The sequence below is a fragment of the Zophobas morio genome, unplaced genomic scaffold (genome assembly GCF_036711695.1).
Source record: "Zophobas morio isolate AGI-343-1 ecotype UQ-CSIRO unplaced genomic scaffold, CSIRO_AGI_Zmor_V1 ptg000026l, whole genome shotgun sequence".
NCBI classification, from domain to species: Eukaryota; Metazoa; Arthropoda; class Insecta; order Coleoptera; family Tenebrionidae; genus Zophobas; species Zophobas morio.
The window spans coordinates 887,457-908,150 of NW_026972131.1; the positions used below are offsets into that span (position 1 = coordinate 887,457).

The 20,694-nt window shown below is 28.5% G+C and overlaps 2 protein-coding genes across 4 annotated transcripts in view; one reads left to right on the top strand and one right to left on the bottom strand.

Annotated features, from left to right (window-relative positions):
* On the top strand, positions 1–3,517 carry LOC135136641 (uncharacterized). 2 transcript variants are annotated; one of them, XM_064066015.1, is made up of 8 exons: positions 1–90; positions 154–331; positions 2,323–2,525; positions 2,623–2,752; positions 2,808–2,917; positions 2,968–3,046; positions 3,102–3,256; positions 3,305–3,517. In XM_064066015.1, exons 2-8 carry the CDS (start codon positions 190–192, stop codon positions 3,476–3,478), a joined length of 993 nt encoding a protein of 330 aa, XP_063922085.1. In that variant the 5' UTR covers positions 1–90; positions 154–189; the 3' UTR covers positions 3,479–3,517. The 2 variants fall into 2 exon arrangements, with proteins under 2 accessions (XP_063922085.1, XP_063922084.1); XM_064066014.1 differs by having other exon boundaries at positions 19–331.
* A 221-nt stretch (positions 3,518–3,738) lies between these two features.
* The window catches only part of LOC135136236 (pregnancy zone protein-like), a 44,777-nt gene continuing 27,821 nt past the window's right edge, over positions 3,739–20,694 (bottom strand). The window contains exons 9-19 of one of the 2 annotated variants that reach the window (XM_064065432.1): positions 17,224–17,250; positions 15,759–15,861; positions 15,489–15,711; positions 15,227–15,438; positions 15,092–15,174; positions 14,921–15,036; positions 14,477–14,860; positions 14,158–14,425; positions 13,942–14,099; positions 4,210–4,660; positions 3,739–4,125 (exon numbers count right to left, since the gene is read on the bottom strand). In XM_064065432.1, the coding sequence (XP_063921502.1) occupies positions 3,839–4,125; positions 4,210–4,660; positions 13,942–14,099; positions 14,158–14,425; positions 14,477–14,860; positions 14,921–15,036; positions 15,092–15,174; positions 15,227–15,438; positions 15,489–15,711; positions 15,759–15,861; positions 17,224–17,250 (2,312 nt within the window). In that variant the 3' untranslated portion in view covers positions 3,739–3,838. The remainder of the gene's footprint in view (positions 4,126–4,209; positions 4,661–13,941; positions 14,100–14,157; positions 14,426–14,476; positions 14,861–14,920; positions 15,037–15,091; positions 15,175–15,226; positions 15,439–15,488; positions 15,712–15,758; positions 15,862–17,223; positions 17,251–20,694) is intronic. The other variant, XM_064065433.1, reaches the window with a different exon arrangement.

Sequence of the window (20,694 nt, forward strand, 5' to 3'; positions counted from 1 at the left end):
TTTACATCGTAATGAGGAGGTGTATGTTATAATTCTCTAGAGGTTGCAACTACCTCTAACGATAAAATCGAATAGGAAAGTGCCATTTTAGTAACGATTTCACCGAAAAATAGGTATTTAAGAATATAACCCTTAAACCTATAATTGTTACAGATTGATGAAACAGACAAATTAGAAAAAAAAAAAAAAATGGAGAAAAGCTGGAATTCTGGTTATATACATACAGGTTTGCTTTCAGCAGATAAGAATTCGTCCGCGGAAAATGCAGTAAGTGCATTCCTAAACTGGAAGGTAAAATATGAAAAATTTGAGTTACCATATTTTTGTAAAGGTACGTTTACTTCATGCTATATTAAATTCATTTTCATGATCAACATTACATATTTAGTATGTAATATCTACTTAATGTTTATGTAAAAGTTAGAGAAGGAAAATTATTTTCTTATCAGATTCTCAGTTTTTTATTTTGGAGTTCTTGCATTTTTTAATGTTGGCGATTTTTCAGTTTCTCGATTTTTATTTCGTCAGTTTTTTCAGGTTTCATTGTTATAATTTTTAGATTTGACAGTTTTTTCGATTTTTCCATTTTAAGATATTTTTATTTTTTGATTTTTCAATTGTTGATTTTTTCGTTATCCGATTTTTTAATTTCGCTATTTTTTCAACATTTCGGTATTTCATATTTTTTTTGTTGTTCAATGTTTCGTTTCTTCAATTTTTCAGTTTTCGATTTTTTTATTTTACACTTTTTAGATGTTCTTCAACTTTTGAATTTTACAATTTGTCGATTTTTCTATTTCTAGAAAATTTTGTTTTCCGTATTTTTCTATTTCTCGATTTTTAATTAATCAGTTTTTCGATTTTACAGTTTTTTTTAATTATCGAAGTTTTCAGTTTCTCTAGTTTTAAGATTACAATTTTTAAATTTCTCGGTGTTTCAAGTTTCGTTTTTTCTATTTTTGATTTTCAATTGTTCGATTTTTAAAAATAAAGTACTTCCAACTATGTAATTCCAAGTTGTTCCGTTTCTTCGGTTTTTTATTTTCTCAATTGGAGATTTTTAAATTTTGGGTTTTTTTAATTGTTAATTTTTCAATTTTTCCGTGTTTCGTTTTTACATTTTTCGAATTCTCGATTTTCATTATGAAATTGTTGCACTTTTCAGTAAAATTTTTGTATTTTCCGATTTTTTAATTTGTAGACATTTTAATTTTTCGATTTTCTAATTTGCTTTTGAATTTTTCGATTTTCTATCTGTTGAATTTTACAATTTTTCGTTTTTTCGATTTTTCAATTCCTTGATTTTTAATTTGTCACTTTTTCGGGTTTCAATGTTACAAATTTTCGATTTTACAGTTTCTATCTTTTTCGTTACCCAGTTTTCAGTTTGCCAATTTTTTTATATTTCAAGTTTGGCTTTTCAATTTTTGATTTTCAATTTTTCGTTTCTTCAATTTTTCCATTTTTATTTTTTTTTCAAATTTACAATTTTGTAATTGTTCCATTTTTAAATTTGCCGTTTTTAAATTTTTTACTTTTTTCAAATAATTATTAGGATTTTTATTATTCAATTTTTGTCTTTCCCATTATCCGATTTTTTAGTTTCTGTTTTTTTTCAATTCTTCGATTTCTCAACTTTTAAATTTTTCGGTTTTTCGATGTTACAATTTTTTTATTTTTCCATGTTTCGTTTTTACAATGTCTTAATTTTTTAATTTTCCGGTTTTCATTTTAAAATGTTTGAATTTTTAAATTAATTTTTTTTTGTATTTTTGATTATTTAATTTATAAATATAAGTTTTTGTTTTTCGTTTTTTCAATTTTTCACTTTCTCGATTTTTAATTAATCAGGGTTTTGCAATTTTTTGATTTTTCAATTGTTTTTTCAATTATTCCATTGTTCAATTTCTCAGTTTTTTCATTTTTCGATTTTTCAATTTGTCAATTTTTCGATATTTCAAGTTTCATTTTTTCAGTTTTTAAATCTCATGTTTTTGTTTTTTTCAAGTTTTCTTTATTTTTTTCAATTCTTCGATTTCTCAATTTTTTGATTTTTTAATTCAATTCAAAATTTCGGTTTGAATAAATTTGTCCTTTCGTTGAACAAGTAAAAAACGAAAAATCGGGAAAATTAAGAATTAAAAATTGAGAATTTGAAAAATTTTATATAGAAAAATTGCAGAATTGTTTCTTTTTGACGATTTTACAATTTCTTGATTTTTAATTATCTTATTTTTTGATGTTTCAGTGTTACATTTTTTCGGGTTTTCAAAAGTTTTCTTTAGGAGCATATTTTCTGATGCATATTTTCGTGATTTACAGGTATTTTGTCCAGAAATGAAGACACTACATTATGTGAGAACATTCTAGAGAAAAATGGATTTGGCAGTGCTTTGATAGAGCTTCCTCCAATTGTAAGACCTAGAAGTTCAAGAACACACAGCAAAAATAATGAAGTGTTAGAAAAAATGGCTGCTGTTGACCAGCTTGAGAAACAAATTATGAAGAATAGTAATCTACTCAAGGTAACATTTCTAAAGGTCGTTTGTTGAATTCTTTTTAAAATATATATATATTCTATATTCTCTAAGAATATTTATCGAATATCTCATTTATTTTCAGTTTGAAAAAAATCAAAGAATAAAAGTGCAAGAAGACATGTGCCAAAAATTACACTCCGATGAAGCTTGCAATAAAGATGGAGAACTATTTTTAAAACTTTGTGCTGAAGAAAATTTAAAAGAATGTGAAGGTAATTTTATTTATTTAAATTAGTTAAATATGAATACACATAAACGATTTACAAGACAATGTCAAGAAACACTACAGCGCTCCAGTTTGTGAAAAAAAAGAAAAACTTTGTCGCCAAAAATCTGTCCCTTTAACCACAAAAAATTTCGTCATTAGAAATATTGAGGTGTGTATAAACAGACTTAATAGTTTCACGTCATTTTATTGATCAAACAGTTAGCTGCTTCGGCCATGTCAAAACATCCGTTAACAGATGAAGAAAAACAACGCTTAGAACAAATTTTGACAGATATTGGTAACTGTAAATAAATGCAAACGACAACATATTTTCAGTAATAATTTTTTTTTAGATACTTGCCAATCCGGAAAAGATACATTACAAATGAATGAAGAGAAAGCGGAGAAAACTAATGCTGACGATAGTCCAAACCTTGCGGAACACAATGCTTTTATTTTCAATGAGAATGATAAAAAAAGATTGACTGAAATTGACTTTGAACTGAAAGTAAACCTTTACTGGTTAATTGTTTATTATTAAAGGTTATTTTTTTAGAATTGTTATAGCGAAACTCAACATTTACGCACTGCAGATATGACTTTGACAGATAATTTCTGGAAAAGTCTGATTTTGGATCAAATGTTAAAAAACATTGATGAAAAACTAGGAAATATTCGACATGAAGATAAAATTACAAACCCAGAATTGCAAGACTCTGAACCATATTAGAGAATTTATTTCTATACCAGTATTATTATTATTATTGAATTCGCAACACCTATGTACTTTATTAATTGAAATTATTATATCAACACGTCTTACCTAATGTCCTTATAAAATATTAGAGGTAAGTAGTCAGTAAGTTTAGTAGCTTCTAACAGAGTCGTTTCTACAAGCTCACTATTGTTACGTTGAACGGGCGATTTAAAATCGGCGTGGGTTAAACTCAACAATTTATATATTTTGGTCGGGTAAAAAAAGTCATGTAATTATTTTCAAACTTGTTATATATTTAAAAAAAAGTGAAATTTAAATACATATGTATTCACTTATCATTTAATACTAGAATTAATTTTATGAAAAATTATTTCATATCCCCCTTTTTGGATTCTCTCTGTTGGTGTCGTTTTCTAAAACAGAACGGTAGTCCAGTAGTGGAATCGTATAGTTTTTAAATGTGCATCTATTATCCATATCGTAGAACTGTAAAACGCGAAACTCGGGTTTATAATAATCATAAAGTTTTGCAGCAGATTTCGCTCTTGAATGTACAGTGACAATTTCATTAATATCGAAATTGGCACAAACAACATTAGAAGTCAGTTTAGTCACATAAAAAACTATCTTTTGTTGAATTTCTTCAAACATTTTTATTCCTGGAATGTTTTCGATTAATATTTAGTTTACAGTTCAGATATCATATTATTAAAAAAAAAAAAAAATGCGTTATGAAAACTTACCTGTTGTTTTATCTTTTTCCACTAACTTGTAAAGAGAAGTTCTGTCTGCTTCATAACCTGTTGGTAAATCGATTTCCAAAACGGCCATATTTGACTGATGATCAGTTCCATTGTAAGAAAAACAAGTCGAAATCGTGGCAATAGAACATCTGTCGATTTTCGACAGTGGTAAAATTTCAACGTCCAGCTTGAATGATTCACTACTGGTGATGTGTTTTACGAAATAAGAATGTACTGCTTGAGTTAAAATACATCCTTGTCCATGAATACTAATTTCCACACTGCTGTTGGCTTTTTTTAATACAGTATTTTGTGAGATTAAACGGTTTTCTTCGTTGAATTTAAAAATAAATTGTTGGTCACTGGCTTTAACACTGATATTTAAATTTGTTGTTTTATGTCGCATCATGGAGGAATATTTAGTCAGGGCTTCAAGGGCTACGACTGTATCCTAGAACAATTTTTTATTTTATAATATAGCATCTGTGATGAATGTTGAACCAAAAGTCAAAACATACAGTAAATTTTGCATTCTCTTGAATTCGTAACTGGAAATATAAAATGGGAGAGGGATTCAAAGAAGGACTAAATGTGAGGCAAAAATGGTATTGCTGTTATCATTAAAATGTTGGTTGTGAGAGGAACTAGTTTAGAAATCTTTTCCCTTGGCTGTGTAGATTTGGTTATGTAGTACCGTTGTTTAAGTATATTTCGATTTTTCAATTTTTCAAATTTTCACGTTTCTAAATTTTCAATTTTCCGATTTCTGAACTAACTTTTTTTTATTTTTGAATTTCTCGACTTCCTAAAGTTTCAATTTTCCACTACTTCAATTCTTTAATTTTACGATTTTTCGGCTTTGCTTTTTTTCTCAATTTTCCAATTTTTTAATTTCTTAGTTTTTTCGACTTTTCGATTTTTGGATTGCTGGATTTCTTTTGATTTCTCGATTTTTTACTATTTGGATTTAAAATTTTTCGTTAATCTTTAGATTTTTCAATTTTTCGACTGTTTTATTCTTCGATTTCCCAATTTTTCAATTTTTCGATGTTTTAATATATCTATTTTTAAAATTCTATGTTTTTCGATTTCTCGAGTTTTCGGTTATTCTATATTTCAATTTTTCAGTTTTTCGATCCTTTGATTTTTCGATTTATCGATGTCTTAGTTTTTGAATTTTTCGATGTTTCGATTTTTCAATTTTTCGATTGTTTAAATTCTGGAGTTTCGAATTTTCGATTTGTTGATTTTTCTGTTTTTTGACTTTTAAATTTTCACATTTTTATTTTTGCTTTTTTGTTTGGATTTCTAGATTCTTCAATTTTGCGATATTTCAATGTTTTAAATTTTTCAATTTTTCAAATTTTGACGTTGCTAAATTTTCAGTTTTCCGATTTCTCAATGAATCTATTTTTGGTTTTCCCACTTTTCAAAGTTTCGATTTTCCAATTCTCCAATTCTTCGATTTTTCGACTTCGTTTTATTGATTTTTCGATTTCTCAATTTTCCAATTTTTTAATTCCTCAATTTTTGGTTATTTCTTTAAGTTTTGAGATTTTTCAATATTTCGATTCTTCGACTTTTCGATTTTTCGACTTCTGGATTTTTCGATTTTTTATTTTTGGATTTTCAGTTTTTCGTTTTTTAAACTATAGATTTTTCAATTTTTCGATTGTTTTATATTTTAATTTTTCAATTTTTAAATTTCTAGATTTTTCGATTTCTGAGTTTCCAGTTCTATTTTTCAATGTTTTGAATTTTTAAATTTTCGATTTTTCAATTTTTGAGATCTCGATTTATCCGAAGTTTCGATGTTTTGATTGTTCAATCTCTCGATTTATCGGTTTTTCCATTTTTAGCTTTTCGGTTTCTCAATTTTTCGACTTCTTGACATTTCGACTCCTCGATTTTTCGATTTCTCGATGTCTCAGTTTTCGAATTTTACGATGCAGCGATTTGTCGATTTTTTACTTTTCGGTTTCTCGACTTTTCGATGTTTGGATTTTTGAATTAACCGATTTTTCGATTTTCCAATTTTTTTAATTTTCGAGTTTCGATTTCTCGATTCGTTAATTTTTCCATTTTTTGATTTTTAAATTTTAGAGTTTCCAATTTTCATATTTTTGTTTTTTTGCTGTTTGGATTTCTCCACATTTCAATTTTACGATATTTTAATTTTTCAGTGTTTTAAATTTTAGATTTTTCAATTTTTCAGTTCTTCAATATTTTTTAATGTTTCAAATTTTGACATTTCTGAATTTTCAGTTTTAGGATTTCTCAATTAATCTATTTTTTTTATTTTCCCATTTCTCCACTTACCAAAGTTTCCATCTTGCAGTTCTTCGGTTTTTCAATTCTTCAATTTTTCTTCTATTTTTCAATTTTTCGATATTTGAATTTTGGGATTTCTTTGTATTTTGACTTTTCGAGTTCTGGATTTTTGGATTTCCCAATTTTTACTTTTTGATTTTTCAGTTTTAAACTGTTTTATGCTTCGATTTCTAAAATTTTAGGTTTTTCGATTTCTCGTGTTTTTAGTTCTTCTATATTTCAATTTTTCAATTTTCGGAATATTTAAATTTTCGAGTTTCCAATTTTTTTTAATTTTTCGATTTTCCAATTTTTTGATGTTTCGATTTTTCAATTAACCGATTGTTCAGTTTGCCGGTTTTTAAATTTTAGATTTTCCAATTTTTATTTTTTTTATTTTTTCATGTTTAGATTTCTCGATTTTACAATTTTTTCATATTTAAATTTTTCAATCTCTTAAATTTTCGATTTTTCGATTTCTCGATTTTTCAGTCCTTCAATATTTCAATTTTTCAATTTTTTAATTTTGCCATCTTGGTTTTTCGGTTTTTAAAATTTTTCGACTTTTCACTTTTCGATTTTTCGAGTTCTGGATTTTTCGATTTTTCATTTTTGGATTTTCAGTTTTTCGTTTTTTAAACTTTAGATGTTTCAATTTTTCGATAATTTTATATTTCAATTTCTCAAATTTTCAACTTTTCCATATTTTAATTTTTCAATTTTTAAATTTCTAGATTTTTCGAGTTTCTAGTTATATTTTTCAATTTTCCGAATTTTTAATTTTTCGATTTTCCAATTTTTTGATGTTTCGATTTTTTAATTAACCGATTGCTCAGTTTGCCGATTTTTAAATTTTAGATTTTTCAATTTTTCAGTTCTTCAATATTTTTAAATTTTTCAGATTTTGACATTACTGAATTTTCAGTTTTCGGATTTCTCAATTAATCTATTTTTTTATTTTCCCATTTCTCCACTTCCCAAAATTGCCATCTTTCAGTTTTTTGGTTCTTCAAGTTTTAGATTTTTCAGGTTTACGATTTTTCGACTTTGCTTTTTTGACTTTCCGTTTTCGCAATTTTTTAATTTCCTATTTTTTCGATATCCCGTTCAATTTTGTGATTTTCTAGTTTTTCGATTCTTCAATTTTTCTTCTATTTTTCAATTTTTCGATATTTGAGTTTTGGGATTTTTTTGTATTTCGACTTTTCAAGTTCTGGATTTTTCGATTTCTCAGTTTTTCAACTTTTCGATATTTTAATTTTTCAATTTTTTCGGAATATGTATTTAAATTTTCGATTTTCCATTTTTTTTTTCGATTTTCCAAATTTTTGATGTTTCGATTTTTCAATTAACGTTTCTAAATTTTCAGTTTTCCGATTTCTGAAGTTACTTTTTTTTTATTTTTCCATTTCTCGACTTCCTAAAGTTTCAATTTTTCACTCCTTCAATTCTTCAATTTTTTGATTTTTTAAGCTTACGATTTTTCGACTGTGCTTTTTTAGTTTTTCGATTTCTCAATTTTCTAATTTTTTAATTTCTCAGATTTTTCAATATTTCGATTTTTCGATCTTTCGATTTTTGGATTGCTGGATTTTTTTTGATTTCTCGATTTTTTACTTTTTGGATTTTCAGTTTTTTGTTAATCTTCAGATTTTTCAATTTAAATTCTCGATATTCCAATTTTTCTTTTTTTAAATTTTTCGATTTTTTAAGTTTGCAATTTTTCGATTTTGCTTTTTGACTTTTCGGTTTCTCAATTTGTTAATTTCCTAATTTTTGGATATTTCGTTCAATTTTGTGATTTTTCAGTTTTTCGATTCTTCAATTTTTCTTCTATTTTGCAATTTTTCGATATTTAAATTTTGGTATTTTTTTGTATTTCGCCTTTTTGAGTTCTGGATTTTTCAATTTCTCGACTTTGTGATTTATAAATACGCTATTGAGACTTTTCGATTTTTCATTTTCTCGATTTTTCAACTTTAGATATCTCAATTTTTCAAAATTTCAATTTTGGGCGTTTTCAATTTTTCCATTCTTCAAATTTTCGATTTCTCGAGTTTTGTATTTTTTGATATCACAATTTTCCGATGTTTCAATGATACGATTTCTTAATTTTTCTCCTCTTCGATTTTGCGGATATTAAATATTCCGATTTTTCAATTTTTCAAATTTTCACGTTCCTAAATTTTCAGTTTTCCAATTTCTGAAGTAACTTTTTTTTATTTTTCCATTTCCCGACTTTCTAAAGTTTCAATTTTTCACTTCTTCAATTCTTCAATTTTTCGATTTTTTAAGCTAATTTTCCAATTTTTAAATTTCTCAGTTTTTTGGATATTTCTTTCAGTTATGAGATTTTTCAATATTTCGATTTTTCGACTTTTCGATTTTTGAAACGCTGGATTTTTTTGATTTCTCGATTTTTTACGTTTTGGATTTTCAATTTTTCCTTAATCTCTAGATTTTTCAATTTTTCGACTGTTTTATTCTTCGATTTCTCAATTTTTCAACTTTTTGATTTAATATTTAAATTTTTAAAATTCTAGGTTTTTCGATATCTCGAGTCTTCTATATTTCAATTTTTCGAATTTTTAAATTCTCGATTTTTCAATTTTTTTTATTTCTCGATTTATCGAATTCAGATGTTTCGTGGTTTTGATTGTTCAATTTCTCGATTTATCAATTTTTTGATCCTCTGATTTTTCGATTTCTCGATGTCTCAGTTTTTGAATTTTTCGATGTTTCGATTTTTGGATTTGTCGATTTTTAAATTTTTCGATTTTTAAATTTTCGATTTTTCGATTTCTCGATGTCTCAGTTTTTGAATTTTTCGATGTTTCGATTTTTGGATTTGTCGATTTTTAAATTTTTCGATTTTTAAATTTTCGAATTTTTGTTTGCTTTTTTTATGTTTGGATTTCTAGATTCTTCAATTTTGCGATATTTTAATTGTTCAATGTTTTAAATTTTTCAATTTTTCAAATTTTGACGTTGCTAAATTTTCAGTTTTCCGATTCCTCAATCAATCTATTTTTGATTTTCCCACTTCACAAAGTTTCGATTTTTCAGTTCTCCAGTTCTTCGATTTTTCGACTTCGCTTTATTCGATTTCTCAATTTTCCATTTTTTTAATTCCTCAATTTTTGGATATTTCTTTTAGTTTTGAGATTTTTCAATATTTCGATTCTTTATTCTTGGATTTTCAATTTTTGGTTTTTTAAACTTTAGATTTTTCAATTTTTCTATTTTTCAATTTTTTAATTCTGGGGTGTCGATTTCTTGATTTGGCGATTTTTCAGTTTTTCCATTTTTAAATTTTAGATTTTCGAATTTTGATTTTTTGATTTTTGGATTTCTCGATTTTTCAATTTTGTGATATTTTAATTGTTCCATCTTATAAATTTTAGATTTTTTGATTTCTAGATTTTTTTCAGTTCTTCAGTATTTCTATTTTTCAATTTTTCAGATTTTGACGTTGCTAAATTTTCAGTTTTCCGATGTCTCAAAAGTTTCGATTTTTCAGTTCTTCAATTCCTCGATTTTTCAACTTTGCTTTTTTGGTTTTCGATTTCTCAATTTTCCAATTTTTTAATTTCTCAATTTTTGGATTTCTTTCAGTTTTGGGATTTTCGAGTAATTTGATTCTTAGGTTTCCGATTTGTCTATTTTTCAATCTTTTAATTCTGGAGTGTCGATTTCTTGATTGCCGATTTTTCAGTTTTTCGATTTTTAAATTTTAGATTTTCGAATTTCGATTTTTGGATTTCTCGATTTTTCAGTTTTGTGATATTTTGATTGTTCAATTTTGTAAATTTTAGTTTTTTTTTTCAGTTCTTCAATATTTTATTTTTCAATTTTTCAGATTTTGACACTGCTAAATTTCCAGTTTTCCGATGTTTCAATAAATCTATTTTTGATTTTCCCATTTCTAGACTTCTCAAAGATTCGATTTCTCAGTTCTTCAATCGTTCGATTCTTCTACTTTGCTTTTTGGGTTTTTCGATTTCTGAATTTTGCAATTTTTTAATTTCTCAATTTTTGGATTTCTTTCAGTTTTGGGATTTTCGAGTAATTTGATTCTTCGACTTTTTCGATTTTTCTACTTCTGGATTTTTCGATTTTTTATTTTTTGGATTTTCAATTTTTCGACTAGGTATTTTATATTTCGATTTCTCAATTTTTCGATATTTTAATTTTTCAGTTTTTAAAATTCTAGATTTTTCAATTTTTCAAATTTTCAGTTCTTCTATACATATTTTAATTTTTCAAATTTCCGAATTTTTAAATTTTCAATTTCTTGAGACCTCGATTTATCGAGATTCGGATGTTTCCATGTTTTGATTGTTCAATCTCTCGAACTATCAATTTTTCCATTTTTGAATTATCCGATTTTTCAATTTTCCAATTTTTTATTTCTCGATTTGTTGATTTTTCAGTTTTTCGATTTTTAAATTGTAGACTTTAGAATTTTTAATTTTTAGATTTTTCGATTTTTCAATTCTTCAATATTTTTTCATTTTTCATGTTTTGACGTTTCTGAATTTTCAGGTTTCCGATTTTTCAATTAATCTATTTTTCGATTTTCCCGTTTCTCGACTTCCCAGAGCTTCGATTTTTCAGTTCTCCAGTTCAATTTTTCGATTTTTCAGATTTTTTGAGTTTTCAATTTTCGATTTTGCTTTTTTGACTTTTCGATTTCCCAATTTTCCAATTTTTTAATTTCTCAATTTTTGGATTTCTTTCAATTTTGGGATTTTCGAGTAATTTGATTTTTCGACTTTTTCGATTTTTCTACTTCTGGATTTTTCGATTTTTTATTTTTTGGATTTTCAATTTTTCGACTAGGTATTTTATATTTCGATTTCTCAATTTTTCGATATTTTAATTTTTCAGGTTTTAAAATTCTAGATTTTTCAATTTTTCAAATTTTCAGTTCTTCTATACATATTTTAATGTTTCAAATTTCCGAATTTTTAAATTTTCAATTTTTCAATTTCTTGAGACCTCGATTTATCGAGATTCGGATGTTTCCATGTTTTGATTGTTCAATCTCTCGAACTATCAATTTTTCCATTTTTGAATTATCCGATTTTTCAATTTTCCAATTTTTTATTTCTCGATTTGTTGATTTTTCAGTTTTTCGATTTTTAAATTGTAGACTTTAGAATTTTTAATTTATAGATTTTTCGATTTTTCAATTCTTCAATATTTTTTCATTTTTCATGTTTTGACGTTTCTGAATTTTCAGGTTTCCGATTTTTCAATTAATCTATTTTTTGATTTTCCCCTTTCTCGACTTCTCAAAGTTTAGATTTTTCAGTTCTCCAGTTCAATTTTTCGATTTTTCAGATTTTTTGAGTTTTCAATTTGTCGATTTTGCTTTTTTGACTTTTCGATTTCCCAATTCTCCAATTTTTTAATTTCTCAATTTTTGGATTTCTTTCAATTTTGGGATTTTCGAGTAATTTGATTCTTCGACTTTTTCGATTTTTCTACTTCTGGATTTTTCGATTTTTTATTTTTTGGATTTTCGATTTTTCGACTAGGTATTTTATATTTCGATTTCTCAATTTTTCGATATTTTAATTTTTCAGTTTTTAAAATTCTAGATTTTTCAATTTTTCAAATTTTCAGTTCTTCTATACATATTTTAATTTTTCAAATTTCCGAATTTTTAAATTTTCAATTTTTCAATTTCTTGAGACCTCGATTTATCGAGATTCGGATGTTTCCATGTTTTGATTGTTCAATCTCTCGAACTATCAATTTTTCCATTTTTGAATTATCCGATTTTTCAATTTTCCAATTTTTTATTTCTCGATTTGTTGATTTTTCAGTTTTTCGATTTTTAAATTGTAGACTTTAGAATTTTTAATTTTTAGATTTTTCGATTTTTCAATTCTTCAATATTTTTTCATTTTTCATGTTTTGACGTTTCTGAATTTTCAGGTTTCCGATTTTTCAATTAATCTATTTTTTGATTTTCCCCTTTCTCGACTTCTCAAAGTTTAGATTTTTCAGTTCTCCAGTTCAATTTTTCGATTTTTCAGATTTTTGACTTTTCTGAATTTTCAGTTTTCCGATTTTCCCATTTCTCGACTTCCCAAAGTTTCGATTTTTCAGTTCTCCAGTTCAATTTTTCGATTTTTTAGGTTTTTTGAGTTTTCAATTTGTCGATTTTGCTTTTTTGACTTTTCAATTTCCCAATTTTTCGATTTTTTAACTTCCCAATTTTTGGATATTTCGATTAATTTTGTGATTTTCAGTTATTCGATTATTCATTTTTCTTCTATTCGATATTTCAGTTTTGGGATTTTTTAGTATTTCAACTTTTCGGTTTTTCGAGTTGTGAATTTTTAGATTTCTCGATTTTTTACTTTTTGGAATTTCAGTTTTTCGTTTTTAAACTTTCGACTGTTTTTTACTTCGATTTCTCAAGTTTTCAACTTTTCCATATTTTAATTTTTCAGTTTTTAAATGTCTAGATTTTTCGATTTCTCGAGTTTTCAGTTCTATTTTTCAATTTTCCGAATTTATAAATTTTCGATTTTTCAATTTTTTCAGATTTTGATTTTTCAATTTTACCACGTATCGATTTTTCGATTTTTTACTTTTTGGTTTCTCGACTTTTCGATGTTTCGATTTTTGAATTATCCGATTTTTCAATTTTCCAATTTTTTAAATTTTCGAGTTTCGATTTCCCGATTCTTTGATTTTTCAGTTTTTCGATTTTTACATTTTAGATTTTCGAATTTATTTTTTTGATGTTTTGATTGGATTTCTCCATTTTTCAATTTTACGATATTTTATTTTTTCAGTGTTTTAAGTTTTAGATTTTTCAATTTTTCAGTTCTTCAATATTTTGTAATTTTTAAAATTTTGACATTTCTGAATTTTCAGTTTTCGGATTTCACAATTGATCTATTTTTTTATTTTCCCGTTTCTCCACTTCCCAAAGTTTCCATCTTTCAGTTCTTCATTTCTTCAATTTTTCGATTTTTCAGGTTTTTGATTTTTCAATTTTTCGATTTTTTAAGTTTGCAATTTTTCGATTTTGCTTTTTGACTTTTCGGTTTCTCAATTTTTTAATTTCCTAATTTTTGGATAATTCGTTCAATTTTGTGATTTTTCAATTTTTCGATTCTTCAATTTTTCTTCTATTTTTCAATTTTTCGATATTTGAGTTTTGGGATTTTTTAGTATTTCGACTTTTCGAGTTCTGGATTATTCGATTTCTTGACTCTACTTTTTGGATTTTCATTTTCCGTTTTTTAAATTTTAGATTTCTCAATTTTTCAACTTTTCGATATTTTAACTTTTCAGTTTTTAAAATTTTAGGTTTTTCGATTTAATATACTTAAACAATGGTAGTACTTACAAATCCACTGAATAATAATATGAGAAATCTATCGTATTTAGTGTTACCTGTGTGGACAAAAACCCTCCTCGAGGTCCACGTTGTGTTGATAACCACTGCACTATAGAATGTGCTTTAGCCAAATTTTCGGGCGACTTTTGGTGGAGCAAAGAAAGCAAGACATAACTTGTAATTTCAACATCAGTGGCTCCCGAACCATTATACTCTAGTGATAAATTTAACTTTAGTAGGTTTTGCATGTTAAGTATCTCTTTAATTTTTACCTTTACTTGTCCACCACATCATGTTACCCTTTTTATTGGAAATTTGAATTAACTTTTTCAACATTCTGTTAGCTTCGCTGTACCAGTTAATTTTAAATAAAGCATACGAGCTTATTGCTAGAGTGTAAGTATCTAAATTGTAATGTCCTCTAATGCAATATTTAGCGTTTGTTTGGACTGCGTCGGGAATTCGAATATTCGCATTTAATAAACTAACCATCACGTACGCAGTTAAACCTGCGGTACTATTTTCGAACGTAGTACCTCCCTGTAATTACACATATTTTGTACATTTAACAAAATAGATCACAGTACTTACCATATCTTGAAAAACATGCGACATAGTTTTAAAGCACCCATTTTCTAGTTGGTTACTTATTATCCACGTTACCGCTCGATCGATAATTTTTTGATCCACATAAATGTACTGTTTGATGTCTTGAAGTATTCGAACTACAAACGCTGTTAAAAACATGGATCCTGTTGAATCGTAGTAACCGAAAGCTGAGAAGGATCCATCACTGTGGACATAATTCAAAATTCTTTGATAACCAATTTTTAAATTTCGTATGATTCTTCGGGTTACGGAAGTCGATAAACTTCTAGTGGCATTTAAATAACGTAATACGTATAGATTTGGGGCCAAAGTTGCCATTATTTGTTCCCCACAACCAGTCGGCATTATAATTAACTCGTCGAAATTCTGAAAAGAAAAACCGAACAAGTTAAAAATACTTATAGAAGAATTAATATTTCAGGCGACCTCAATACTTTGACCTAAAATATCTGCGTGAAGAATAATTTCAGTTTTGAATGTATCAAGTACTACATCGTTTGGTGTTAGTGCGTCCCAAGTGACATTATTTGGCGAGTGATCATCTAAAATTAGTTATTTATTAACTTAAACTTAAACATTTTAGACTAGCGTAAGTACCAGATCGACAAAATAAAGCCGATTTTGTTATTTGTACTGGATAACCTTCAGGTTCAACTATAAAAGTTTTAAAAACTACGTCCCTAGAAAAATTAGGAAATAAATACGACAATATTTTTTGATATTTTGAAAGACCTCTTATTGACGACGGTGTCAGGTCCGCAATGTCCAGGGAACGAGGGATCTAATTCTCCTACCACAGTTACATTGACTTTTTGTGCTTTCACAGCTTTCACCTCAAATACGTGTGTAACTGTATTATTACTATGAACACAATATGAAAAACTTGTCCGCTTTTGTGCATCCAGTAAATCCAAACCATCTGATATCGCTAAACTGATTCGAATCTTGAACATAATAATCAACTTCTGATGAAAACGATATTGAATATAATTACCGGTACGTTGTAGGTGAGATAGTTGAAAACGATTGTGTGTAAGTATAAGATTTCTCCCAGTTTTACAGAGTATGGTGTCAGCAGGTTAATAAAAAAGGGTTGAAAACTTGTAATTTCGGAAATTTTACTAATACCCGGACCATGAATGGCTGAAACACACAGTACACTGGTTTCCCAAGTAGTAATAGTGTGAGGTAACGTTCGATGGATAACTGCCACATTTCTAAAATGGAAATACAGACCTTTATAATTTGAATATTCGCATTTTACCTAACTGGTACTAATTCCCATAACCACGTGTCGGGGAAAAATGACCTTATCGGGGCACCTCTATCTTCGTTCTGGATACTGTACTGATCCGTTAGAAATTGACCTTAAAAATATGTATTTTTATGTTGTGTTTCATCTAAGGGTGTGGGGACAAAAAATCTGCACAAATTTTAATTCACCGAAAATCGAGTTAGCTTTGAGAAAAATGACGGTTGACGTTATAACATTTTTTTACAGTTGTTAAAAATTGTTATGCCTAGTTCCTCTTGAAAGTTTCAATATTTTTTGTAATAATGGAACACTTAAACGAAAATGATCGCCGATCTGTGATTGCCGAATTTTATAGAAGGCATATGCATTTAAAAAAGTCATTCACCGTTAATCACTTCTTCCAAATGGGGATATCAAAAAGGACAACTTATAGCATTTGCAGAAGAGTAGAGAATGGGAATTCGGTAGAAAGACAAGTAGGAAGCGGAAGACCAGCAACAAAAATGTCCCAGAAGAAGAGAGAAGCGTTAGTCAATCAAAGTCACGGTAAATTTGGTGTTTCACTAAGAAAGATTGGACCGAAATTTAAAATTGACAAAAAGTATGTTAGCAACATATTAAAGGAGAATAATGTCAATCTTGCAACGCGAAAATTCGCCCCTAAATATTCAGAAAAACAAAAGTTGGAACAAAAACGAAAATTAAGGCATCTTTCTGAATCCGCTTTTTCCCCCTCAAATGGAACTGAAATAATCATCGATGACGAATCCGACTTCACTTTTGATGGTAGCGATACTGCTAACAATAAACATTTCTATTGCAAGGAAGGAGAAGAAGTAGATGATAAAGTGAAATTCAAACGTTATAAAAAATTTCAGTCCAAGTTGTTGGTCTGATTGGCCATTTCGTCACGTGGACATTCTACTGCGTTTATTTGCCCATCTGGAAATTCTGTTAATGCAGATATTTATGAAAAACAGTGCATTAGGTCTCGACTTGTCCGCTTTATAAGAGAAAAGCATTCGGATGGCAATTTTGTATTTTGGCCAGACATGGCAACAGCTCATTACGCAGCTAACGTTTTTGCTGCATATAATGAGTTAAGCATTCCTTTTATCCCTAAGGACAAAAATGTTCCCAACGTACTTCAACTACGCCCAATTGAACGTTTTTGGAGAAACCTAAAGAGAAATGGGTACGAAAATGGATGGGAAGCCTCGACACATGCAGAATTAAAGAAGCGTATACTGCTGAAAATACGGCAAACAAAAATATCGGCTTTTACAAATTTAATGCGCCGTGTTAAAACAAAAATTCGTAAAGCAAGTAGATATGGTGCAGATTGTGTTCTTTAAAGTTGTTTTTATAAATGTTGTTGATCACGTTATTAATACCTGCTTTTATAATACAGTTATTCTAGTTTGAAATTTGTGCAGATTTTTTGTCCCCACACCCTTATTTCGTGTAAAATTACCTGGGTTACTAGTCGACAATACTGGTCCTAAAATCAGGATTAAATCGAGGGGTAAACCGCAGAGGAAATCAATTGTACACGCTAGAGGAAATCACAGGAAATCTCAGGAAATCAAAAGGAAATCAAGAGGAAATCAACGAGAAATCAATGAGAAATTAACGAGAAATCAACAAGAAAACGCGACTTCTCAAAGCGATGGGTTTAAATTCTCGCATACCTATTTCATCCGACGAAAATCATTTGAATAATTGGGAATGTTTAGATTTTAGATTCTAAAAATTCAGAAGTTTTCAAATATTTCGAAGATTGAAGGTCCCAAAATTCTAAAGATCACAAACATTTCTAGGGATTCAAAGATTCCGATGATTTCAGAGATTCTAGAAATTCCCAAGATTTCGGATAATAGGACCCTAAAGAATTCAAAGAGTCTAAAGATTCTGAGTATTTTGAAGACCGAAAATCACAACAATTCTGAAGAATTTGAAGATTCCCAGGATTATGAATATTCTAAAGATTCCAGAGATTCCACAAATTCCAAAAATTCCGAGGCTAGAAACTTCAGAAACTCTAAATCTTCTGAAAATTTTGAATAATCTATAGATTTTAGACTTTCTAACGAATCTAGATTCTAAATAATTCAGATTCTAGAGACTATAGAGCGTATTGCGATTCTAGCCATTCGAGAAATGTTAGAATCGCTAGAAACTTCAGAAACTCTAAATATTCTGAAAATTTTTAATAATCTTGATATTCTACAAATTTTAGACTTTCTGACGAATCTAGATTCTATGTAATTTAGATTCTAAAGACTATACTCGTAGATTCTAGCCATTCGAGAAATCTTAGATCGTAGAGGTTCTACAGATTCTGAAGTTTTCGAATATTTCAAAGATTGAAGATCCAAGATAAGACTGATTTTGGCAAATGGGATACTCTATAAAGAGAAGAGAGGACCGGTGGGCGGGGCTAGTACCTAGTAAGATAAGAATGATGTGATCTAATGAGATACTTTCTAAGAAACGAGAGGGTGGGTGGGCGGGGCTAGTGACTGCTAGGATAAGACTGATTTTGGCAAATGAAGTACCCTCTAAGAAAAGAGAAGACGAGTGGGCGGGGCTAGAGAGCGTTTTGAGATTCTAGCGATTCGAGAAATGTAGATTCTAGATTCTAAAGATTCAGAAGTTTTCAAATATTTCGAAGATTGAAAGTCCCAAAATTCTAAGGATCACAAATATTTCTAGGGATTCAAAGATTCCGATGATTTCAGAGATTCTAGAAATTCCCAAGATTTCGGATAATAGGAGCCTAGAGAATCCAAAGAGTCTAAAGATTCTGAGTCTTTTGAAAACAGAAAATCACAACAATTCTGAAGAATTTGAAGATTCCCAGGGTTATGAATATTCTAAAGATTCCAGAAATTCCACAAATTCCAAAAATTCCGAGGCTAGAAACTTCAGAAACTCTAAATCTTCTGAAAATTTTGAATAATCTATAGATTTTAGACTTTCTAACGAATCTAGATTCTAAATAATTCAGATTCTAGAGACTATAGAGCGTATTGCGATTCTAGCCATTCGAGAAATGTTAGAATCGCTAGAAACTTCAGAAACTCTAAATATTCTGAAAATTTTTAATAATCTTGATATTCTACAGATTTTAGACTTTCTGACGAATCTAGATTCTATGTAATTTAGATTCTAAAGACTATACTCGTAGATTCTAGCCATTCGAGAAATCTTAGATCTTAGAGATTCTACAGATTCTGAAGTTTTCGAATATTTCAAAGATTGAAGATCCAAGATAAGACTGATTTTGGCAAATGGGATACTCTATAAAGAGAAGAGAGGACCGGTGGGCGGGGCTAGTACCTAGTAAGATAAGAATGATGTGATCTAATGAGATACACTCTAGGAAACGAGAGGGTGGGTGGGCGGGGCTAGTAACTGCTAGGATAAGACTGATTTTGGCAAATGAAGTACCCTCTAAGAAAAGAGAAGACGAGTGGGCGGGGCTAGAGAGCGTTTTGAGATTCTAGCGATTCGAGAAATGTAGATTCTAGATTCTAAAGATTCAGAAGTTTTCAAATATTTCGAAGATTGAAAGTCCCAAAATTCTAAGGATCACAAATATTTCTAGGGATTCAAAGATTCCGATGATTTCAGAGATTCTAGAAATTCCCAAGATTTCGGATAATAGGAGCCTAGAGAATCCAAAGAGTCTAAAGATTCTGAGTCTTTTGAAAACAGAAAATCACAACAATTCTGAAGAATTTGAAGATTCCCAGGGTTATGAATATTCTAAAGATTCCAGAAATTCCACAAATTCCAAAAATTCCGAGGCTAGAAACTTCAGAAACTCTAAATCTTCTGAAAATTTTGAATAATCTATAGATTTTAGACTTTCTAACGAATCTAGATTCTAAATAATTCAGATTCTAGAGACTATAGAGCGTATTGCGATTCTAGCCATTCGAGAAATGTTAGAATCGCTAGAAACTTCAGAAACTCTAAATATTCTGAAAATTTTTAATAATCTTGATATTCTACAGATTTTAGACTTTCTGACGAATCTAGATTCTATGTAATTTAGATTCTAAAGACTATACTCGTAGATTCTAGCCATTCGAGAAATCTTAGATCTTAGAGATTCTACAGATTCTGAAGTTTTCGAATATTTCAAAGATTGAAGATCCAAGATAAGACTGATTTTGGCAAATGGGATACTCTATAAAGAGAAGAGAGGACCGGTGGGCGGGGCTAGTACCTAGTAAGATAAGAATGATGTGATCTAATGAGATACACTCTAGGAAACGAGAGGGTGGGTGGGCGGGGCTAGTAACTGCTAGGATAAGACTGATTTTGGCAAATGAAGTACCCTCTAAGAAAAGAGAAGACGAGTGGGCGGGGCTAGAGAGCGTTTTGAGATTCTAGCGATTCGAGAAATGTAGATTCTAGATTCTAAAGATTCAGAAGTTTTCAAATATTTCGAAGATTGAAAGTCCCAAAATTCTAAGGATCACAAATATTTCTAGGGATTCAAAGATTCCGATGATTTCAGAGATTCTAGAAATTCCCAAGATTTCGGATAATAGGAGCCTAGAGAATCCAAAGAGTCTAAAGATTCTGAGTCTTTTGAAAACAGAAAATCACAACAATTCTGAAGAATTTGAAGATTCCCAGGGTTATGAATATTCTAAAGATTCCAGAAATTCCACAAATTCCAAAAATTCCGAGGCTAGAAACTTCAGAAACTCTAAATCTTCTGAAAATTTTGAATAATCTATAGATTTTAGACTTTCTAACGAATCTAGATTCTAAATAATTCAGATTCTAGAGACTATAGAGCGTATTGCGATTCTAGCCATTCGAGAAATGTTAGAATCGCTAGAAACTTCAGAAACTCTAAATATTCTGAAAATTTTTAATAATCTTGATATTCTACAGATTTTAGACTTTCTGACGAATCTAGATT